Here is an 18,902-nt window from a genome sequence, read left to right on the forward strand (position 1 = left end):
ATCCTGACTGAGGTAACCCAGTCACAAAAGAACACATTGTATACACTCACTGATAAGTGGATAATTAGCCCAAAATCTTGGAACACCTAAAATACATTTCAAAGTCCACATGAAACTCAAGAAGAAGGAAGAACAAAACGTGGGTGCTACAGCCCTACTTAGAAGGGGGAACAAAATACTCACAGGAGGAAAAACAGAGACAAACTGTGGAGTAGAGATGAAAGGAAAGGCCATCCAGAGACTGTTCCACATGCAGATCCATCCCATAATCAGACACCAAACATAGACGCAGTTGTCGATGCCAAGAAGTGCTTGCTGACAAGATACCACTGTCTCATGAAATACAGAGGCAGATACTCACAGCCAACCATTGGACTGAGCATAGGGTCCCCAATGGCTGAGTTAGAGAAAGGACTGAGGTAGTTGAGGGGGTTTGCAACTCCGTAGGAAGAACAACAGTATCAAGCAACCAGATCCCCAGAGCTGCCAGGGACTAAACCACCAACCAAAGAGAACACATGGAACTACCTATGGCTCCAGCCACATGTGTAGCAGAGGATGGTCATGTTGGACATCAATGGGAGAAGAGGCCTTTGGCCCTGTGAAAGCCAGGGCAGGGAGGTAGGAGTGGTGGGTGGGTGGGGGAACACCCTCATAGATGCAGGGGGAGGGAGGTTGGGCTAGGGGGTGTCCTGAGGGGAAACCAGGAAAGGGGATAACATTTGAAATGTTAAATAAACAAAATATCCAATAAAAATAGAATAGGAAGTTTTAAAAGATTTGGACTAATTTCTGAAAAAAAAAACAATATAAACCAAAATAATTGAAGAGGAAAACATGGTATTTATTAGTCAGCTTGGGAAATAAATGTAGGGTTACCTATAGCAATAAGAGTGGTTAAATGAACAACACCCTATGTGAGAATAATAAAGCCACAAGAGGGTGCTGTGACCCTTCTCAGAAGTTTTCAGAGACCTCGCGTGTTTAAATTCACTGGACCATGTATAGTTGCTCGTTGACCTCTTAACGGTGTTACAGCAGATGCTTCCTCCCAGGGGGATTATGCACAGCAAAACACACAGGGCCTCCTTCGATCTGCCTCTCACAGTCCAACCAGGTACTAGAAAGTGTTTATAGCTCGTGTTTACATAGTCCACAGTAGATATAGGTCACAGGGGAGAGCTTCTTGGTAGTGAGAAGTTACAGAAGTACACAAAGCATATCAGAGCCGTTAGAAACCAGTGTCTGAATGTTTTAATTCAGCGAGAGATTAGGTGAGCTGCAAAGTGGCCATGATGATTTGCTCCCTGTGCCTATGCCACAGTCATGGTTTGCAGTAAATGAAATATTAAGGACTATTTACTCAAAGAAGCCTTGACATAGAAGAGATGTTATCTGCTCACTGATAAAGAATCAGTAGCTGTGTCTTCTCCAGTCTGTAAGTATCTTCCTCAGCAGGTTTGGTTCCTGACTGGTTCCCATGACACAAATCAAACTCCGTCTTACTAAGCGTGTGCAAGATAGCCATTAGCCCTACTCTGAGAGAGGAGTCAGGTAATCATGGATGAAAACATATTTGCAGGGAAGACTCTGGGTCTGGCATGAGATGTGGATATCATGAGATGCGAAGCAGGGCCATCTCACTGCAAAGTGAGAATCCGTGCCCCTCCAGCTATGGTCTGTGTTTGCCTTCCCTTCTGTTCTTCCCTCAAGTCAGAGGAAGATATGTATATTTGCAGATCTTAATTCCTACTGCACATTGCACAACTGGACTGGTAATATATAGGAACGCCTATTCCTGTCTCGAATAGATGTATTCTCACGATGTTTGAAGGTTCTCTCTGCCAAGTGATGGGTACCCAGTAGCCTTTACTATCTTGTGGAGATACAGGGAACCCCAGCATTCAGCCATCGCTCTGCTCACTGCCCTACTACTCAGGTATAGTTTCTTTCCCCAAAACTTCTGAATTCATCCATCCCCAAACTGATAGAATTATTCTAGTATCAAAGATCAAGAAATGAATAAATGTACAAATTATCCATCCTATAAAGGCTGGAAACAAGGTCAGCACCTGCCTGTGTCCACACCCAAGTCAAATCTAGCCCCATAATCACTGAGTTCTGGAAGCTCTGCTATTTCCATGTTCATTCATACCAGGTCTCCTGTTGATCTGACCAGTACCCATTTTTCCTTTTGGTTTAACTCTCATTTTCCACTCCACATTTAAATTTTATTTCTGCATGACAAAGTTAGCTCTGGTTTATTTGGGAATTGTTCCTTATCAGTTTCCCCCAAAACTCAATCAGTACTTTCCTGACAGTTTCAAGATATTAACACCAAATATTGACATTGTCTTAGAAATGTTCATGAATCATTTGCATACAAAAAGAAAATGTGAGAAATATGTATCAAAATTCTGGTTTGATGAACATATTTCTATCAATTTCTGTTCTTCTGGTCAGAGGTTCTAATATAGACATGGTGTTCTCAGTATTTTCAGAATTACATTATAGTGACTAACTTTAAACAAGTTTTGTAAGCAAGATTTTTTTCCTTAAATATATGCCCATGTTAGATACCAGGTTTTGCAAGTGCGCACAAACAAATAATTTATATTAAAAATAGATTTTGATTCTGCTAGAACAGATACACACATATTTTAAAAAATGAAAAGTTAGACTCCGTCACCTTTCATTTTCTCTTGTACAAATGGATCTATCTTACAAATAGATCCAGTCATCTGTATGCTTTGCTGCTTCAAACGGCATTTTTTTTTCTTTACAAAAAACATGCACATACGCAAAGAAATGACACTTTAAAACATTGGCATGGTAATTTCCAACCCCGTTATGAGTTTGTCTCTGTATGCAGTTGACCCTTCCTAGTCTTTTCAGAGCATCTTAATATAGCTATACTATATAGCTATACTATAGTTTGTTTGATATATATATATATGTATATACACACATTATATATACACATTATATATATATACACATTATATATACACATTATATATATACACATTATATATACACATTATATATACACATTATATATATATACACATTATATATACACATTATATATATACACATTATATATACACATTATATATTCACATTATATATTCATATATATATACACATTATATATACACATTATATATACACATTATATATATACACATTATATATATACACATTATATATACACATTATATATACACATTATATATTCACATTATATATTCATATTATATATATACACATTATATATACACATTATATATACACATTATATATACACATTATATATTCACATTATATATATACACATTATATATACACATTATATATTCACATTATATATATATACACATTATATATACACATTATATATATATACACATTATATATACACATTATATATTCATATTATATATATACACATTATATATACACATTATATATATACACATTATATATACACATTATATATTCACATTATATATTCACATTATATATTCATATTATATATATACACATTATATATACACATTATATATTATATATAATATATATATTTACACGCACATTTGCTTATCTGATCTGTGAAGATTTCTACCATGTATTAGTATTTCCCAGTGTTAGCGCACCTTTGAACTGGAACGGAATGATACACTGAATTATTTGAGTTAATTCTAAAATGGACTGCTGGAAAACCCATGCTACTTCCATCAGTGCATCAGGGACCCATAGGTTTTAAAACCTTGCATTCTCTGCTCTTCTCGGTCCATTTCTCAATTCATCTTGTTGCTTGACTAATTAGGCTTTATAATGATTTAATTTTCCAGATTTAAATTCATTGTATTACACACAGTAATCTTCTTACATGAATTGGCGATTGGGATGGACAAAGACAGCATAATTCACTTTTCCATAATGAATGTACTTATTTCAAGTTCTATAATAACTTTGCTTTTTTTTCCCTTCTTATTCCTTCCTTTACACAGGGCTACACATTGTAATGCTTTCCACTGTGAGTAGGGCAACACATGGTCAGTCATGATTTTCATTGGTGATTTCACTATAGAACATTAATAGCAGATGTTTATGACTCTGGGAAAGCCCAAAGAACTGAACAATAATGCCCCTGACCTCTGTTCTTAGTAACCTGTGATCAGTTACTTGCGTCACTGTACTAGATTTCATGTGACATCTTATACTAAACCTGGAAATGAAGTTAATTTGCATCACCAGCCCATCCCAGCCCTGGTTAGGAGTTATATTACTTCTGTGTCACTGCCTGGTGCTGAACAATCTTGAAAGAAATAGACAAGAAGTCGACCCGGTTTGTGAATTATGACCTGTACTTCACTTTTGCTTATCCTCCTGGCTGTCTGCTCAGGTCAGGAGGCCTTTCCACATGGCAGTGGGTATGCAATGGTGAAAAACATTGTTTCTGATTTTCTACTGACCACTGGATCTCTCATCTGTTTGCAGGGGCCATTTCCCAGGCTGTTGTGACTCAGGAATCTGCACTCACCACATTACCTGGTGGAACAGTTACACTCACTTGCCACTCAAGTACTGGGGCTGTTACAACCAGTAACTATGCCAACTGGATTCAAGAAAAAGCAGATCATTTATTCACTGGTATAGTAGGTGACACCAGCAACAGGGCTCCAGGTGCTCCTGCCAGATTCTCAGGCTCCCTGCTTGAAGGCAAGGCTGCCCTTACCATCACAGGGGCGCAGATTGAGGATGAGGCAACGTATTTCTGTTCTCTCTGGTACAGCAACCATTTCCACAATGGCATGTGCAGATGAGGAAGTAGGACAAAAACCACTCTTGTACAGCGTCCCAATTACTGTTGTCTTAAATGTGGCTACATCTTTCTAGACTGTTCTCTGTTACTGTAGAGAAGATTATAAAAGTTGTTGTCTCAAGCAACAAAATGTTTTATTTCAACAAATTTTATAATAATGATGCCTTGATGACAAGCTTTATCTAATAGCTTGATACAACACAGAATCGTTGAGAAGAGAGTCTCGATGTACAGCTTATCTACATTAGGATGTCCTAAGAAACCTTTAATTAATTGATGGGAGAATAGCATTGTGGGTAGCATCATGATTTAGGGAGACTGTCCTGGACTGTACGAGCTGGAAGTCAATGTGCGTGCAAGCAAGCCAGGAAAAGATCAAATATATACTCCTTTTCTTGGTGATGTTGAACTTGGAGTGTGATGGGACTGGATGCCTAAACATCCCCTTTGCTATGACTTCCTTGCAATAATGGACTGTAATCTGGACCTGTGAATAGAAACAAACTCTTTCTTTCACTAGTTGCTTTATGTTCTGTTATTTTAAGACAGCAACAGAAAATGAGACTAAGGTAGATGTATTCATCTTACTTACTTACTTACTTACTTACTTACTTACTTACTTACTTATTAAGGTAGCATATGTCAGCCTTCACTGCCAGGAACTTTTCTACAAGTGCTGATACTACATGGTTTCTTCACCATACCTTCTTATTACTTTAATTTTCTGTATATGCCCAACTATTACAGCCTCCTCTTTAATATACAGGACACTGGATTTTCCTAATAATGCCTTTCTTTGTTACCCTGGATTGTAGTTCACCAGAAGCCTAGGTCTTGTGAACTCCTCTACCAATGAAAGAAACATGGATGTGGAGGCTTACACCCACTCAGACCTACCAAGAACATTACTCCAGACATCAGAACACTGTATTTTTCTGTACCATGTCCAAGTATATTTCCTGGCAATTTCTATCAGGATCCCCTGACCATATAGTTTTGAAGAAAACTGTGGTTTCCCCTGTATAGCATTATATGCTACCAGAAAATATTCTATACCATCACCTAAGAGATCATGGTATCTTATTTTCTTCTGATTGCTGTAATTTTTTTACTGAAAGGGAAAAGGCAATTTGAATAAGAAAGACAGAGCTAGAAAGACAGAATTCAATATATCAACTGTTCCATATTTGCCAATCCCAGGACTGAAAATAAAACAAATACTAAAGATATCATGTTTCATTTACTATAAAAAATTATCCAATTATCACAAAATAAAATTTATCTGAAAATATATGACAAATAATCAAAAGCACATTATAATCATCTTTAAATAACTCACAGAAGATGTAACTATAAATTTCAGAAGAACAACAAGTAGCTGAATGCTATAGAGATGCCAATACAAAATATAAAAACATAATTCAGAGAATAAATAGAATTAATGAAGTCAATACAAGCTGAAATAATGCCATTTAACAAAACTAGTTAGGTCAAACAGAAACCCTAGCCGACCCTTATCAGTAGAGTTAAATACATAGTAAATCAACTTCCAAGGTAATGAAGACAAGGTAGAAGAGCTAGGTTACTCAGAATAAGCCAATCATGAATTAAAAATATGTGTAGAACCTGGGAAAATTTTGAGACATCAGTGAAAGCCCCAATATTCAGATTATGGCATAGAAAAAGAAGTAGAATAGTAACAGCAGCAGCAGAAGAGGAGGAGGGGGAGGAAGAAAAGGAGGAGGAGGGCTAAGAGGAAGAGGAAGAGGAAGAGGAGGAAGAAAAAGATATAGGATATATTTTCAATAAAAAATAGAAGAAACAGTTTCAAACAGAGTGAAGAGTACTCATCCAAGTATAAGAAGTGTACATAACACAAAATAGAATGAAAAAGAAACCCACCATGACATATTGTCTTGGAGCATAAGAAGCCCTGTGTGAGTGGTATTTTGACTGAATGTGTGTTTATAATGAGCATGGGCTCTTTAGGACTCTGACAGGTATTGGTACATGGTAAATTAGTTAAGTTTTACCCATACAGAAAAATATCAAGAGGGATGGCAATGGTTTCCTTAGGAGTACAAGTATGAATATTACAAATGATTGGTCAATGGGTACAAATACTTAAAACTTGTAGCTTCATCTGCCTGGATATTTGCAGCTCTAGGTGTCCTACTTAGACCAACTAAGTATCCTCCATGCTGTACCTAAATGATACACCATGTTTCTATATGTGTTAATGCTTGAGACCTCTTCCCGAATCTAGAATCATTGTATATGTTTCTCCATGTTGGTTATTTCCTTATTATCCAGCCATGCTTACCTAGGATTCCAAGACCCAAACCATACAGGTTACAGCAATATATTAAACTTAAAATAACAAAACCAGAGAAAAAGAAAGACTACTGAAAACTAAGCAAGAAAGGTCAAGTATCTTATAAAACAAGCAAACAGGAAGAAGGCTGGATTATGTAATAGAAACATTTAAACCCTAAAGGACCTGGAAAGGTGTATTCCAGTTCCTAAATAATAATAATAATAAAAAATGTTAATCCATGTGTTTTGTTAGGGTTTCCATTACTGTGAACAGACACCATGACCAATTCAACTCTTATAAAGGACAACATTCAATTGAGATTAGATTACAGGTTCAGGGTTTAAGTCAATTATTATCAAGGCAGGAAGCATGGCAGCATCCAGGCAAGTAGGTCACTGGAGGAGAGTTCTACATCTTGTTCTGAATGAAGGAAAACAGGAGAAAACTGGCTTGCAGGAAGCTAGGAGAGAGTTCATGCCTACCGCTACAGTGACACAGTTTCTCCAACACGGCCACATCTCCTAAGAGTGTCACCACATGTGCCAATCATAGTCAAGCTACCACACCATATTGTTATAACAAAACTCCTTACATTCTAAATAGAGGGAGAACCAAAAAAATCTCTTTTCAGAATCCAAAGAGATTAAAAGTACTTGACTGCTAAGCCAACTGTACTTTATTCTGACTGAAAGCAAGAACAAAAATGAGATCAATGGAAGTCACCACATTTAACATGAAACACACAAAGCTGATAATCAAAACGATGCTCCCTTAATAATAAAATAACCAAAGTAAAAGGAATGAATAAATATCTGTCAATAAGTCTAAATATTAATGGTTTCAGCTTTTCAATAAATGACATGTACTAGCAGATTTGATTCCAAAGCACAATAAGTCTTTTTTTTCTGGTGCCAAGAAACACAACTTATCAGTAAGTATAGATACCACCTTTAGGTCAATGGAATGAAAAGATTTTTCGAATAAATGAAGTTAATAGACAAGTGTGCACAATTATTTCTATATGTGACCAAATAGTATTAGTGAGAAAAAATAATAATACTCACCAAATGAATCATGCCACACAAGGATATTCCAATTATAAACATATACAACTTATACAGTTTACTCATTTTTATGATAGAAATACTTCTACATATAAGACCATAGGTTAGCTCTAACACACTAGTATTTTAACTTCAGTAGCTCATACCTCCCACTATGCAGGTCATCGAAAAAGAATGTAAAGATAGAAACATTATAATTAAATTATATCACAAATCAAATGGAAACAACAGATACCTACACAGGATTTCATTAGAACACTAAAAAAATAATATTCTTATCAGAAGCTCATGGGATTTTTCCTCAAAACTGATGACATGGAAGAAAACAAATGAAATATGAGGCAATATATAGAAATTAAATAACATATTGCATTCTGAGTTCAGTGGAATAAAATTTTGTATCAACAGCAAAAGAATTTATGAATATACACAACCTAATGGGGACTAAACAAAAAATATGTCAATGAAGACTTGTTAAAAATGAACTAAAATAATTTCTGGAACTTAATTTAAGAAGGCACATTAAAGGTAGTTCTGAGATAGATGTTTATTGTACTAAGAACCTAAATTAAAAAATTAAATTATTTCTTTTATTTTTGAGGTTGTGAATATATCAATTCTGCCTTCCCTATTTGCTCCAAGTATTTCCATGTATACCTCCTTGACACAAACAAAAATGTACAGACATAGATATTTCTAAACACATAAATATAACCTGCTAAGGCTGTGTAATGTTCCTACATTATATAAAATTTTAAATTTATTTCAAAATTTCTGGGGACCAGCTTTGGCTGAAGGCAGGGTCTGGAGAAGGACAGATGCAAGAGAAGCAAAAGAAAGGAAGGATAAGTCTTGGGACGTCATTCCTTACATGAGAGACATGAGAGAGAAGCAGCACTTCTTGGTTTGCCTTTTCCTATTCTGACAATTTGTGTCTCTTTCAGGCTTTATTTATACATAAAATCATTTTCTCAAAAATTGTACTCCTTGAATACAGAGCTGTTCAAAATACATTTTCTTCTAAAGTTTTCCTTGATTACATAAGAATATACAAAGAGAAACCAAGTGAACAAAAATCAATTTTATAAGAACTAAAAGTTAATGTTATGATAAAATCAATTTTCTTTAAACTCAGTATCTTCTTTCTTAAGATTGGTGTTGTAAACCTATGCAGTTACAGAAATGTTGATTTTGATGATATTTAAATTTGACATAAGATAAATAGATCAAAAGTGATTTCCTACTACCTATTATATCAAATTTGTTTTTGTAAAAAGTTCAATCTCTAACCATAATTTAATTCTTTCTTTCCTGTCAGGGGTCAGCCATAGCAGGGATCTTCTTTCTTGTTGGTTCTTCTTGAGGCAGAGGGGGAAGAGCATCAGCAGAGGGTAAGATATTATCTTACGAGATTTGTGGGTAAGACTTCGTTTTACAAGATATTTAGGGTTGCTGTTTAATAATAAGTAATTTACTTATCTAAGTCTAAATTACTAAGCTTAAGGAAAAAATTTTACATAGGCAAATATGCATAAACTTATATAAGCTTGTATGCAGCTTTGTGAATGTGTATTTATACATTTTCACTCAAATCAGTTGCACTCAGATTGCGTATGTTCTCACTATTACATACTTACACATACATTCATACTTACATATATATAAAGAGAGAGCAAAAGACCAAGCGCTGGTGCAGAAAGAACTCACTCATTCTGGATAAAAAAATGAGCTCCAATCTTTATTGCATAGAGAAACTAAAAGCTTCTACCCTTTTAATGCTAAATTAATTAAACTCGAGTTTGAAAAAAAAAAAAAAACTTGATCCTTTTAATAAGACTAAGCCCTAAGCCTGCCCTGTTACTAAGAAAAGACCTGTTCTGTCCCATGGTAAGGAGAAGCCTGCCTGCTCCTTTTGTTCTCTGCAGCTTTTTCTTTTTTCCTCTTTCCCTCTTCATTATGCACATTTCTCTCCTAGTATTTTATGTTACCTATAGTCTCTAAATTATTCCAGTAGGCATTCTCCTTCTAATCTTCCTCTCTCTTCCTGCTCTGATGTCCCAATAATGCTCTTACTTTCAGTGCTTTTTCTCCCAATGCTATGCCTATACTTCTAAGTTCTTCTTGAGTTCAATTCTGTCTAAAAAGCATTCTGTCTTGCAATGGAACAAAAAGAGAGACACACAAACATAACTCCACCTCTAACAATGAAAACAACAGGAAGCGACAATCACTATTTCTTAATATCTCTCAACATCAACGGACTCAATTCCCCAATAAAAAGACATAGACTAACAGACGGGATATGTAAAGAGGACCCAGCATTTTGCTGCATGCAGGAAACACACCTCAGAGACAAAGACAGACACTACCTCAGAGTTAATGGCTGGCAAACAACTTTCCAAGCAAATGGCCTGAAGAAACAAGCTGGAGTTGCCATTCTAATATCAAATGAAATTGATTTTCAGCCAAAAGTCATTAGAAAAGATAAGGAAGCACACTTCATATTCATCAGAGGAAAAATCAACCAAGAGGAACTCTCAATCCTAAATATCTATGCTCCAAATGCAAGGGCACCTACATTCATAAAAGAAACCTTACTAAAGCTCAAAGTACACATTGCACCTCACACGATAATAGTAGGAGATTTCAACACCCCACTCTCATCAATTGACAGATCATGGAAACAGAAATTAAACAGAGACATAGAGAAACTAACAGAAGTTATGAACCAAATGAATTTAACAGATATTTAAAGAACATTCCATCCTAAATCAAAAGATATACCTTCTTCTCATCACCTTATGGAATCTTCTCCAAAATTGGCCATATAATCCGTCACAAACCAGGCCTCAACAGATACAGGAAGATGGAAATAATCCCATACATCCTATCAGATCACCACACACTAAGACTGGTCTTCAATAACAATAATGACAGAAAAGCACACATATATAAGGAAGTTAGACAATGCTCTACTCAATGACAACTTGGTAAAGTAATAAATAAAGAAAGACACTAAAGACTTCTTAGAAATTAATGAAAATGAAGATACAACATTCCCAAATTTATGGGACACAGAGAAAGCAGTACTAAGAGGAAAAGTCATAGCTCTGAGTGCTTGCAAAAAGAAACAGGAAAGAACATAGGTCAGCAGCTTGACAGCACACCTAAAATCTCTAGAACAAAAGACATAAATATACCCAAGAGGAGTAGAAAGCAGGAAATAATCAAACTCAGGACTGAAATCAACCAAGTAGAAAGAAAAAGGACTATACAAAGAATCAAGAAAATCAGGAGCTGGTTCTTTGAGAAAATCAACACGATAGATAAACCCTTAGCTAGACTAACCAGAAGTCACAGAGAGTGTATCCAAATTAACAAAAATCAGAAATGAAAAGGGAAACATAACAACAAAATTCAAGGAATTAAAAAAAATCAGCAGATCCTACTACAAAAGCCTACATTCAACAAAACTGGAAAATCTGGAGGAAATGGACAATTTTCTAGACAGATACCAGGTACCAAAGTTAAATCAGGAACAGAGAAACCATCTAAACAACCCCATTAATCTTAAATAAATATAAGCAGTTATTAAAAGGCTCCCAACCAAAAAGAGCCCAGAACCAGATGGGGTTAGCGCAGAATTCTATCAGACCTTCATAGAAAACCTCATACCAATACTGTCCAAACTATTCCACAAAACAGAAACAGACAGAGCACTACCAAATTCATTCTATGAAGCTAAAATGGCTCTTATACCAAAACCACACAAATACCCAACAAAGAAAGAGAATTTCAGACCAATTTCCCTTATGAATATCTATGTAAAAATACTCAATAAAATTCTTCCAAACCGAATCCAAGAACACATCAAAACAATCATCCATCATGATCAAGTAGGCTTCATCCCAGGGATGCAAGGATGGTTTAATATATGAAAATCCATCAATGTAATCCATTATATAAACAAACTCAAAGATAAAAACCACATGATCATTTTATTAGATGTTGACAAAACATTTAACAAAATTCAAAACCTGTTCATGATTAAAGTCATGGAAAGATCAGGAATTCAAGCCCATATTTAAACACAGTAAAAACAATATATAGCAAACCAGTAGCTAACATCAAACTAAATGGAGAGAAACTTGAAGCAATCCCACTAAGATCAGGGACTAGACAAGGCTGGCCACTCTCTCACTACTTATTCAATATTGTACTTCAAGTCCTTTCAGAGCAATCAGACAGCAAAAGGAGGTCAAGGGGATACAAATTGGAAGGGAAGAAATCAAAATATCACTATTTGCAGATGGTATGATTGATAATGTACTTAAGTGACCCCAAAAGTTCCACCAGAGAACTACTTAACCTGATAAACAACTTCAGCAAAGTATTATGGTATAAAATTAACTCAAATAAATCAGTAACCTTCCTCTACTCAAAGGATAAACAAGTTCAGAAAGAAATTAGGGGAATTACACATTTCACAATAGTCCCAAATAATATAAAATGTCTTGGTGTGACTTTAACGAAGCAAGTGAAAGAGCTTTATGACCAGAACTTCGAGAGTCTGAATAAAGAAATTGAGGAACATCTCAGAAGATGGAAAGATCTTCCATGCTCATGGATTGGCAGGGCTAATGTAGTAAAGATGGCCATTTTGTCAAAAGCAATCTACAGATTCCATGTAATCCCCATCAAAATTCCTACCCAATTCTTTATAGAGATAGAAAAGGCAATCTGCAAATTCATTTGGAATAACAGAAAACCCAGGATAACGAAAACTATACTCAACAATAAAAGAACTTCTGGGGAAATCACCACCCCTGACTTCAAGCAGTATTACAGAGCAATAGTCAAAGAAACTGTATGGTATTGGTACAGAGTCAGGCTGATAGATCAGTGGAATAGAACTGAAGACCCAGAAATGAACCCACACCCCTGTGATCACTTGATCTTTGACAAAGGAGCTAAAACCATCCAATGGAAGAAAAATAACATTTCAACAAATGGTGCTGGTTCAACTGGAGGTCACTAAGTAGAAGAATGCAAATTGATCTATTCTTATCACCATGTACAAAGCTTAAGTCCAAGTGGATCAAGGACCTCTACATCAAACCTGATACACTCAAACTAATAGAAGTAACAGTGGGGAAGAGCCTCGAACACATGGGCACTGGGGAAAATTTCCTGACCAAAACACCAATGGCTTATGCTCTAAGATCAAGAATCAACAAATGGAATCTCATAAAACTGCAAAGCTTCTGAAAGGCAAAAGACACTGTCATGAGGATAAAATGGCAACCAAAAGATTGGAGAAAGATCTTTACCAATCCTACAACTGATAGAGGGCTAATATCCAAAATATACAAAGAACATAAGAAGTTAGACTCCAGAGAGCCAAATAACCCTATTAAAAATAGGGTACAGACCTAAACAAAACATTATAAGCTGAAGATTATCGAATGTCCAAAAAGCACCTAAAAATGTTCAATATCCTTAGTCATCAGGGAAATGCAAATCAAAACAACACTGAGATTCTACCTCAAACCAGTCAGAATGGCTAAGATAAAAAACTCAGGTGACAGTAGATGCTGGGAAGGATGTGGAGAAAGAGGAACACTCCTCCATTGTTGGTGGGATTGAAAACTGGTACAACCACTCTGGAAATCAGTCTGGAGATTCCTCAGAAAATTGGATATTCTGCTACCTAAGGACCCAGCTATATATCTCCTGCGCATATACCCAAAAGATGCTCCAACAAGCAACAAAGACACATGCTCCACTATCTTCATAGCAGCCTTATTTATAATAGCCAGAAGCTGGAACGAACCCAGATACCCTTCAACAGAGGAATGGATTCAAAAACTGTGGTACATCTACACAATAGAGTACTAGTCAGCTATCAAAAACAATGACTTCATGAAATTCATAGGGAAATGTAATGAACTAGAAAATATCATCCTGAGTGAGGTAACTCAATCACAGAAACACACACTTGGTATGCACTCATTAATAAGTGGATATTAGCCAAAAGGCTGGAATTACCCAAAATGCAATCCACAGACAACAGGAAGCTCAAGAGTAAGGACGACCAAAATGTTGATGCTCCCACTCCTTAAAAGGTGGAAAAGTATCCATAGGAGGGGGTATGGAAGCAAAGTTTAGAACAGCGACTCAAGGAATGGCCATTCAGAGTCTGTCCCACATGTGACCCATATATATATATATATATATATATATATATATATATATCCACCAAAACTAGGTAAGATTGATGAAGCTATAAAAATGCATGCTGAAAGGGACTGGATATAGATCTCTCCTGAGAGACACATCCAGAGCATGTGCAACACAGAGGTCAATGGTAACAGCAAACCACTGAACTGAGAATAGGACTCCCTTGGTGGGAATTAGAGGAAGGATTGAAAGAGTTGAAGGAACTTGCAACCACTTAAGAAGAACAATGCCAACCAACCAGAGCTTCCAGGGACTAAACCACTGCCGAAAATCTATACATGGACTGACCCAGGGCTCCAACTGCATAGGTAGCAGAGAATAGTCTTGTTGGGTCACCAGTGGAAGGGGAAGCCCTTGGTCCTGCCAGTTTGGACCCCCAGTGCAGGGGAATATGGGGGGCAGTAAAGAGGATAGATGGGGGGAATACCTGTATGGGGGAGGGGGACAAGATGGGATGGGGTTTTATGGACAGGAAATCAGGAAGGGGAATAACATTTGAAATGTAAGTAAAGAAATATATCTAATAAAAAATAAAAAAAAAAAACTCCTCGGCTCAGTCCCTCCCTCAGCTTGATTCTTCTCAGCTTAGTTCTGACTCTTCTCTTTGTGATCAGCACTTAAACATCTTTCAGAATACATGATCACATGTCACAAAGTTCATCACAAGCTCACACAAAAAAATCAAATCATAAATTGGAATAGACGTTTACAACAAAGAATGTTTACATGCCTATCCATTAGAAGTAATTATCTGGCTAAACATCCATCACCTCTCACAGTTCTGCAGGCTCACTAAAAGTTTAAAACCATAACTAAATTATTAGTGAAGTTTTGTACAGATAAACCAAGTCAATATTTTTTTTTTGGTGACAAAGCACAATGCTTAATTTATTTTAAAGATAATCAATGGTTCCTTAGAATACATACAGTGAAGTATATGCTTATACGTAGTCCAAAGATGTTGCCAGTCATTTTAGAAAGGAAATAAAAACAGATCAAAGCAAAGAAGTGCAGGCTGACAGGAGCCGGATGTAGATCTCTCCCGAGAGACACAGCCAGAATACAGCAAACACAGAGGCGAATGCCAGCAGCAAACCACTGAACTGAGAATAGGACCCCCGTTGAAGGAATCAGAGAAAGAACTGGAAGAGCTTGAAGGGGCTCGAGACCCCATATGAACAACAATGCCAAGCAACCAGAGCTTCCAGGACTAAGCCACTACCTAAAGACTATACATGGACTGACCCTGGACTCTGACCCCATAGGTAGCAATGAATATCCTAGTAAGAGCACCAGTGGAAGGGGAAGCCCTGGGTCCTGCTAAGACTGAACCCCCAGTGAACTAGATTGTTGGGGGGAGGGCGGCAAGGGGGGGAGAATGGGGAGGGGAACACCCATAAAGAAGGGGAGGGGGGAGGAGGATGTTTGCCCGGAAACCGGGAAAGGGAATAACACTCGAAATGTATATAAGAAATACTCAAGTTAAAAAAAAATGAATCGGAATAGAAAAAAAAATCATTACATCCAGATTTACAATTAAAATGAATAGACTCATACTTTATTTTTCTAAGCAGTTTTGATTTTGATCTGTTTTATTTCCTTTCCAAGTCAATATTTTATCCTCTGTCATAGCACATAAATCATTAGTTCCATTTTTATGACCTTTGGTTAATTGTTTTACAACCTCGTGGAATGTGCTTTGAATTGGGAAAATCTGGTTACCATCTAAGAGCAACTGACTGGTGACACTTGGGAGACTGCAGAGCTCTCACTGCAGCTTTGACTATCTATCAGAAAAGGACCTAATAGCAGCCCCACTATAAAAGCGCTTAATAATCACTGTTATAATTTTAGGAATTCTTACAGAATCATTATTAAGACTTAAGAAGTCATCTATTTGTCCCTGTAGCATCACTACAAGACAGTACATCTTCATAGATTTGCAGAGATCTACTCCAAAGGACTTTGCTATTACTTAATGATTGTTATATGTGTTTAATAATAACAGGAAAAACATTTTAATACTGCTATTAATACTCCTAAAATGAATCCCTTACAGTCTTGGTTAATAAGGGCAAACTGATCGCAGATTATATAATAATCCAAGGTAGGCCATCTCAGGATGATCACCTGCTAGTTATTAGTTTGTCCCATTATGGCTTCTGACACATTCCTTCATCTATATATCTTTTATATTGAGCATAAGATCACCAATCTTTTCCGTTTGATCTTAAATTGTTGTTCAGCCCCTTTGCTTAAGCAATAGTGATCTACCAGCAAAGTTCTTTCTGAAAAGTCTGTTCAGGAATGCAGACAGTTCACTGAGCCAAGATGCCTTCCTCTGTGTCTCTATTATGAATCCTTTTTATCAATAAGATGACGATCTTTATTACAATTCTGTAAAAATACAACATCAGAATTCCTAAAACTGCTTTTTATTGCATTCAGGAAGGTACCAAAGCTAGTATTTAACTTGCATGATCAAAGCCTCTTCCTATTCATTCAAGATTCTTGTTTTTAAAGTTGCACATTAAAGCTAACCATTGGACTGAGCATGGGGTCCCCAATGAATAGCAAGGGGTGGTTCTTTGAGAAAATCAACAAGAAAGATAAATACTTAGGCAACCTGACCAAAAGTCAGAGAGACAGTATCCAAGTGAACAAAATCAGCCATGAAAGAGGAGGCCTAACAATGACATTGAGGAAATTCAAAGAATCATTAGAATCATTGGATCTTCCTTTGAAGGCTGAAATTACACAAAATTAGAAAATCTAAAAGACATTGATGAAATTTTTAGGCAGATAATATTTACCAAAGTTAAATCAAGATCAAGTAAACTATTTAAAAATCCCTACAATCCCTAAAGGAATAGGAGCAATCTTCCAAGCAAAATGGTTTTTTTTTTAAACCAGAGCCAGGCGGTTTTAGTATAGAGCTGTATCAGACTTTCAAAGAAGAGCAAATTCCCATACTACTCAACCTATGCTACAAAATAGAGCCCAGGACCAGATAGGTTTAGTGCAGAATTCTATGACACCTTCATAGAAGACCTAGTACCAACACTGTCCAAACTATTCCACAAAATAGAAACAGAAGGAGCAGTACCCAGTTCCTTCTATGAAGCCACAACTATGCTTATCCCTAAAACATACAAACACCCAACAAAGAAAGAGAACTTCAGACGAATTTTCCTTAGGAATACTGACACAAAAATACTCAATAAAATTCTCAAAATGAGAATCCAAGAACACACCAAAACGATCATCCATCCTGATCGAGTTGACTGCATTCCAGGGATGCAGGGATGGTTCAATAGAGGGAAATCCATCAATGTAATCCACTATGTAAACAAACTAAAAAAATATGACCATTTCATTAGATGCTGAGAAAGCATTTGACAAAATTCAACACCCCTTCATGGTAAAAGCCCTGGAATGATGAGGAATTCAAGGCCCATATCAAAACATACTAAAAACAAACCAGTAGACAACGTTGAACTAAATGGACAGAAACTTGAAGCAATCCCACTTAAATGAGGGACTAAACAAGGCTGCCCACTCTCTCTGTATTTATTTAATCTAGTTCTTGAAGTCCTGCAGAGCAATAAGACAACTAAAGGAGGTCAAAGGGATACAGATTGAAAAGGAAGACATCAATATCACTATTTGCAGAATATATGATAGTACACTTAAGTGACCCAAAAAGTTCACCCAGAGAACTATTAAGCCTGATAACAACTTCAGCTAAGTGACTGGGTGTAAAATTAACTCAAACAAATCAGTAGCCTTCCTCTAATCAAAGGATAAACAGGCTAATAAAGAAATTAGGGAAATGACACCCTTCACAGTAGTCACAAATAACCTAAAATACCTCACTGTGACTCTAATAAGCAAGTGACAGATCTGCATGATAATAACTTCAAGTCTCTGAAGAAAGAAGTTGAAGAAGATCTCAGAAGATAGAAAGCCCTCACATGCAGATGGGTTGGCAGGATTAATATTAAAAATGGCCATTTTGCCAAAACCAATCTACAGATTCAATTCAATCTCCATCAAAATTCCAACTTAATTCTTCATAGTGTTAGAAAGAGCAATATTCAAATTCTTTTGGAATAACAAAAACCCAGGATAGTGGTAACTATCCTCAACAATAAAAGAACTTCTGGGAGAATCACCATCCCTGACCTCATGCAGTATTACAGAGCAATAGTGATAAAAAACTGTATGGTATTGGTACAGAGACAGACAGGTAGATCAGTGGAATAGAATTGAAGACCCAGAAATGAACCCACACAACTATGGTCACTTAATCTTTGACAAAGGAGTTAAAATCATCTAGTGGAAAAAAAGATAATATTTTCAACAAATGGTGCAGGTTCAACTGGAGGTCAGCATGTAGAAGAATGAAAATTGATCCATTCTTATCTCCCTGTACGAAGCATAAGTACAA

At 36.3% G+C, this 18,902-nt stretch overlaps 1 protein-coding gene across 1 annotated transcript in view; it reads left to right on the plus strand.

The window, feature by feature from the left end:
• Nucleotides 1–4,301: 4,301 nt before the first annotated feature.
• Nucleotides 4,302–18,902, plus strand: part of LOC134481033 (immunoglobulin lambda-1 light chain-like) — a 422,701-nt gene continuing 408,100 nt past the window's right edge. The window contains exons 1-2 of the mRNA XM_087577389.1: nt 4,302–4,411; nt 4,507–4,800. Of these exons, the coding sequence (XP_087433515.1) occupies nt 4,366–4,411; nt 4,507–4,800 (340 nt within the window). The 5' untranslated portion in view covers nt 4,302–4,365. The remainder of the gene's footprint in view (nt 4,412–4,506; nt 4,801–18,902) is intronic.

This window comes from Rattus norvegicus, chromosome 11, assembly GCF_021556685.1.
Source record: "Rattus norvegicus strain SHRSP/BbbUtx chromosome 11, alternate assembly SHRSP_T2T, whole genome shotgun sequence".
NCBI classification, from domain to species: domain Eukaryota; kingdom Metazoa; phylum Chordata; class Mammalia; order Rodentia; family Muridae; genus Rattus; species Rattus norvegicus.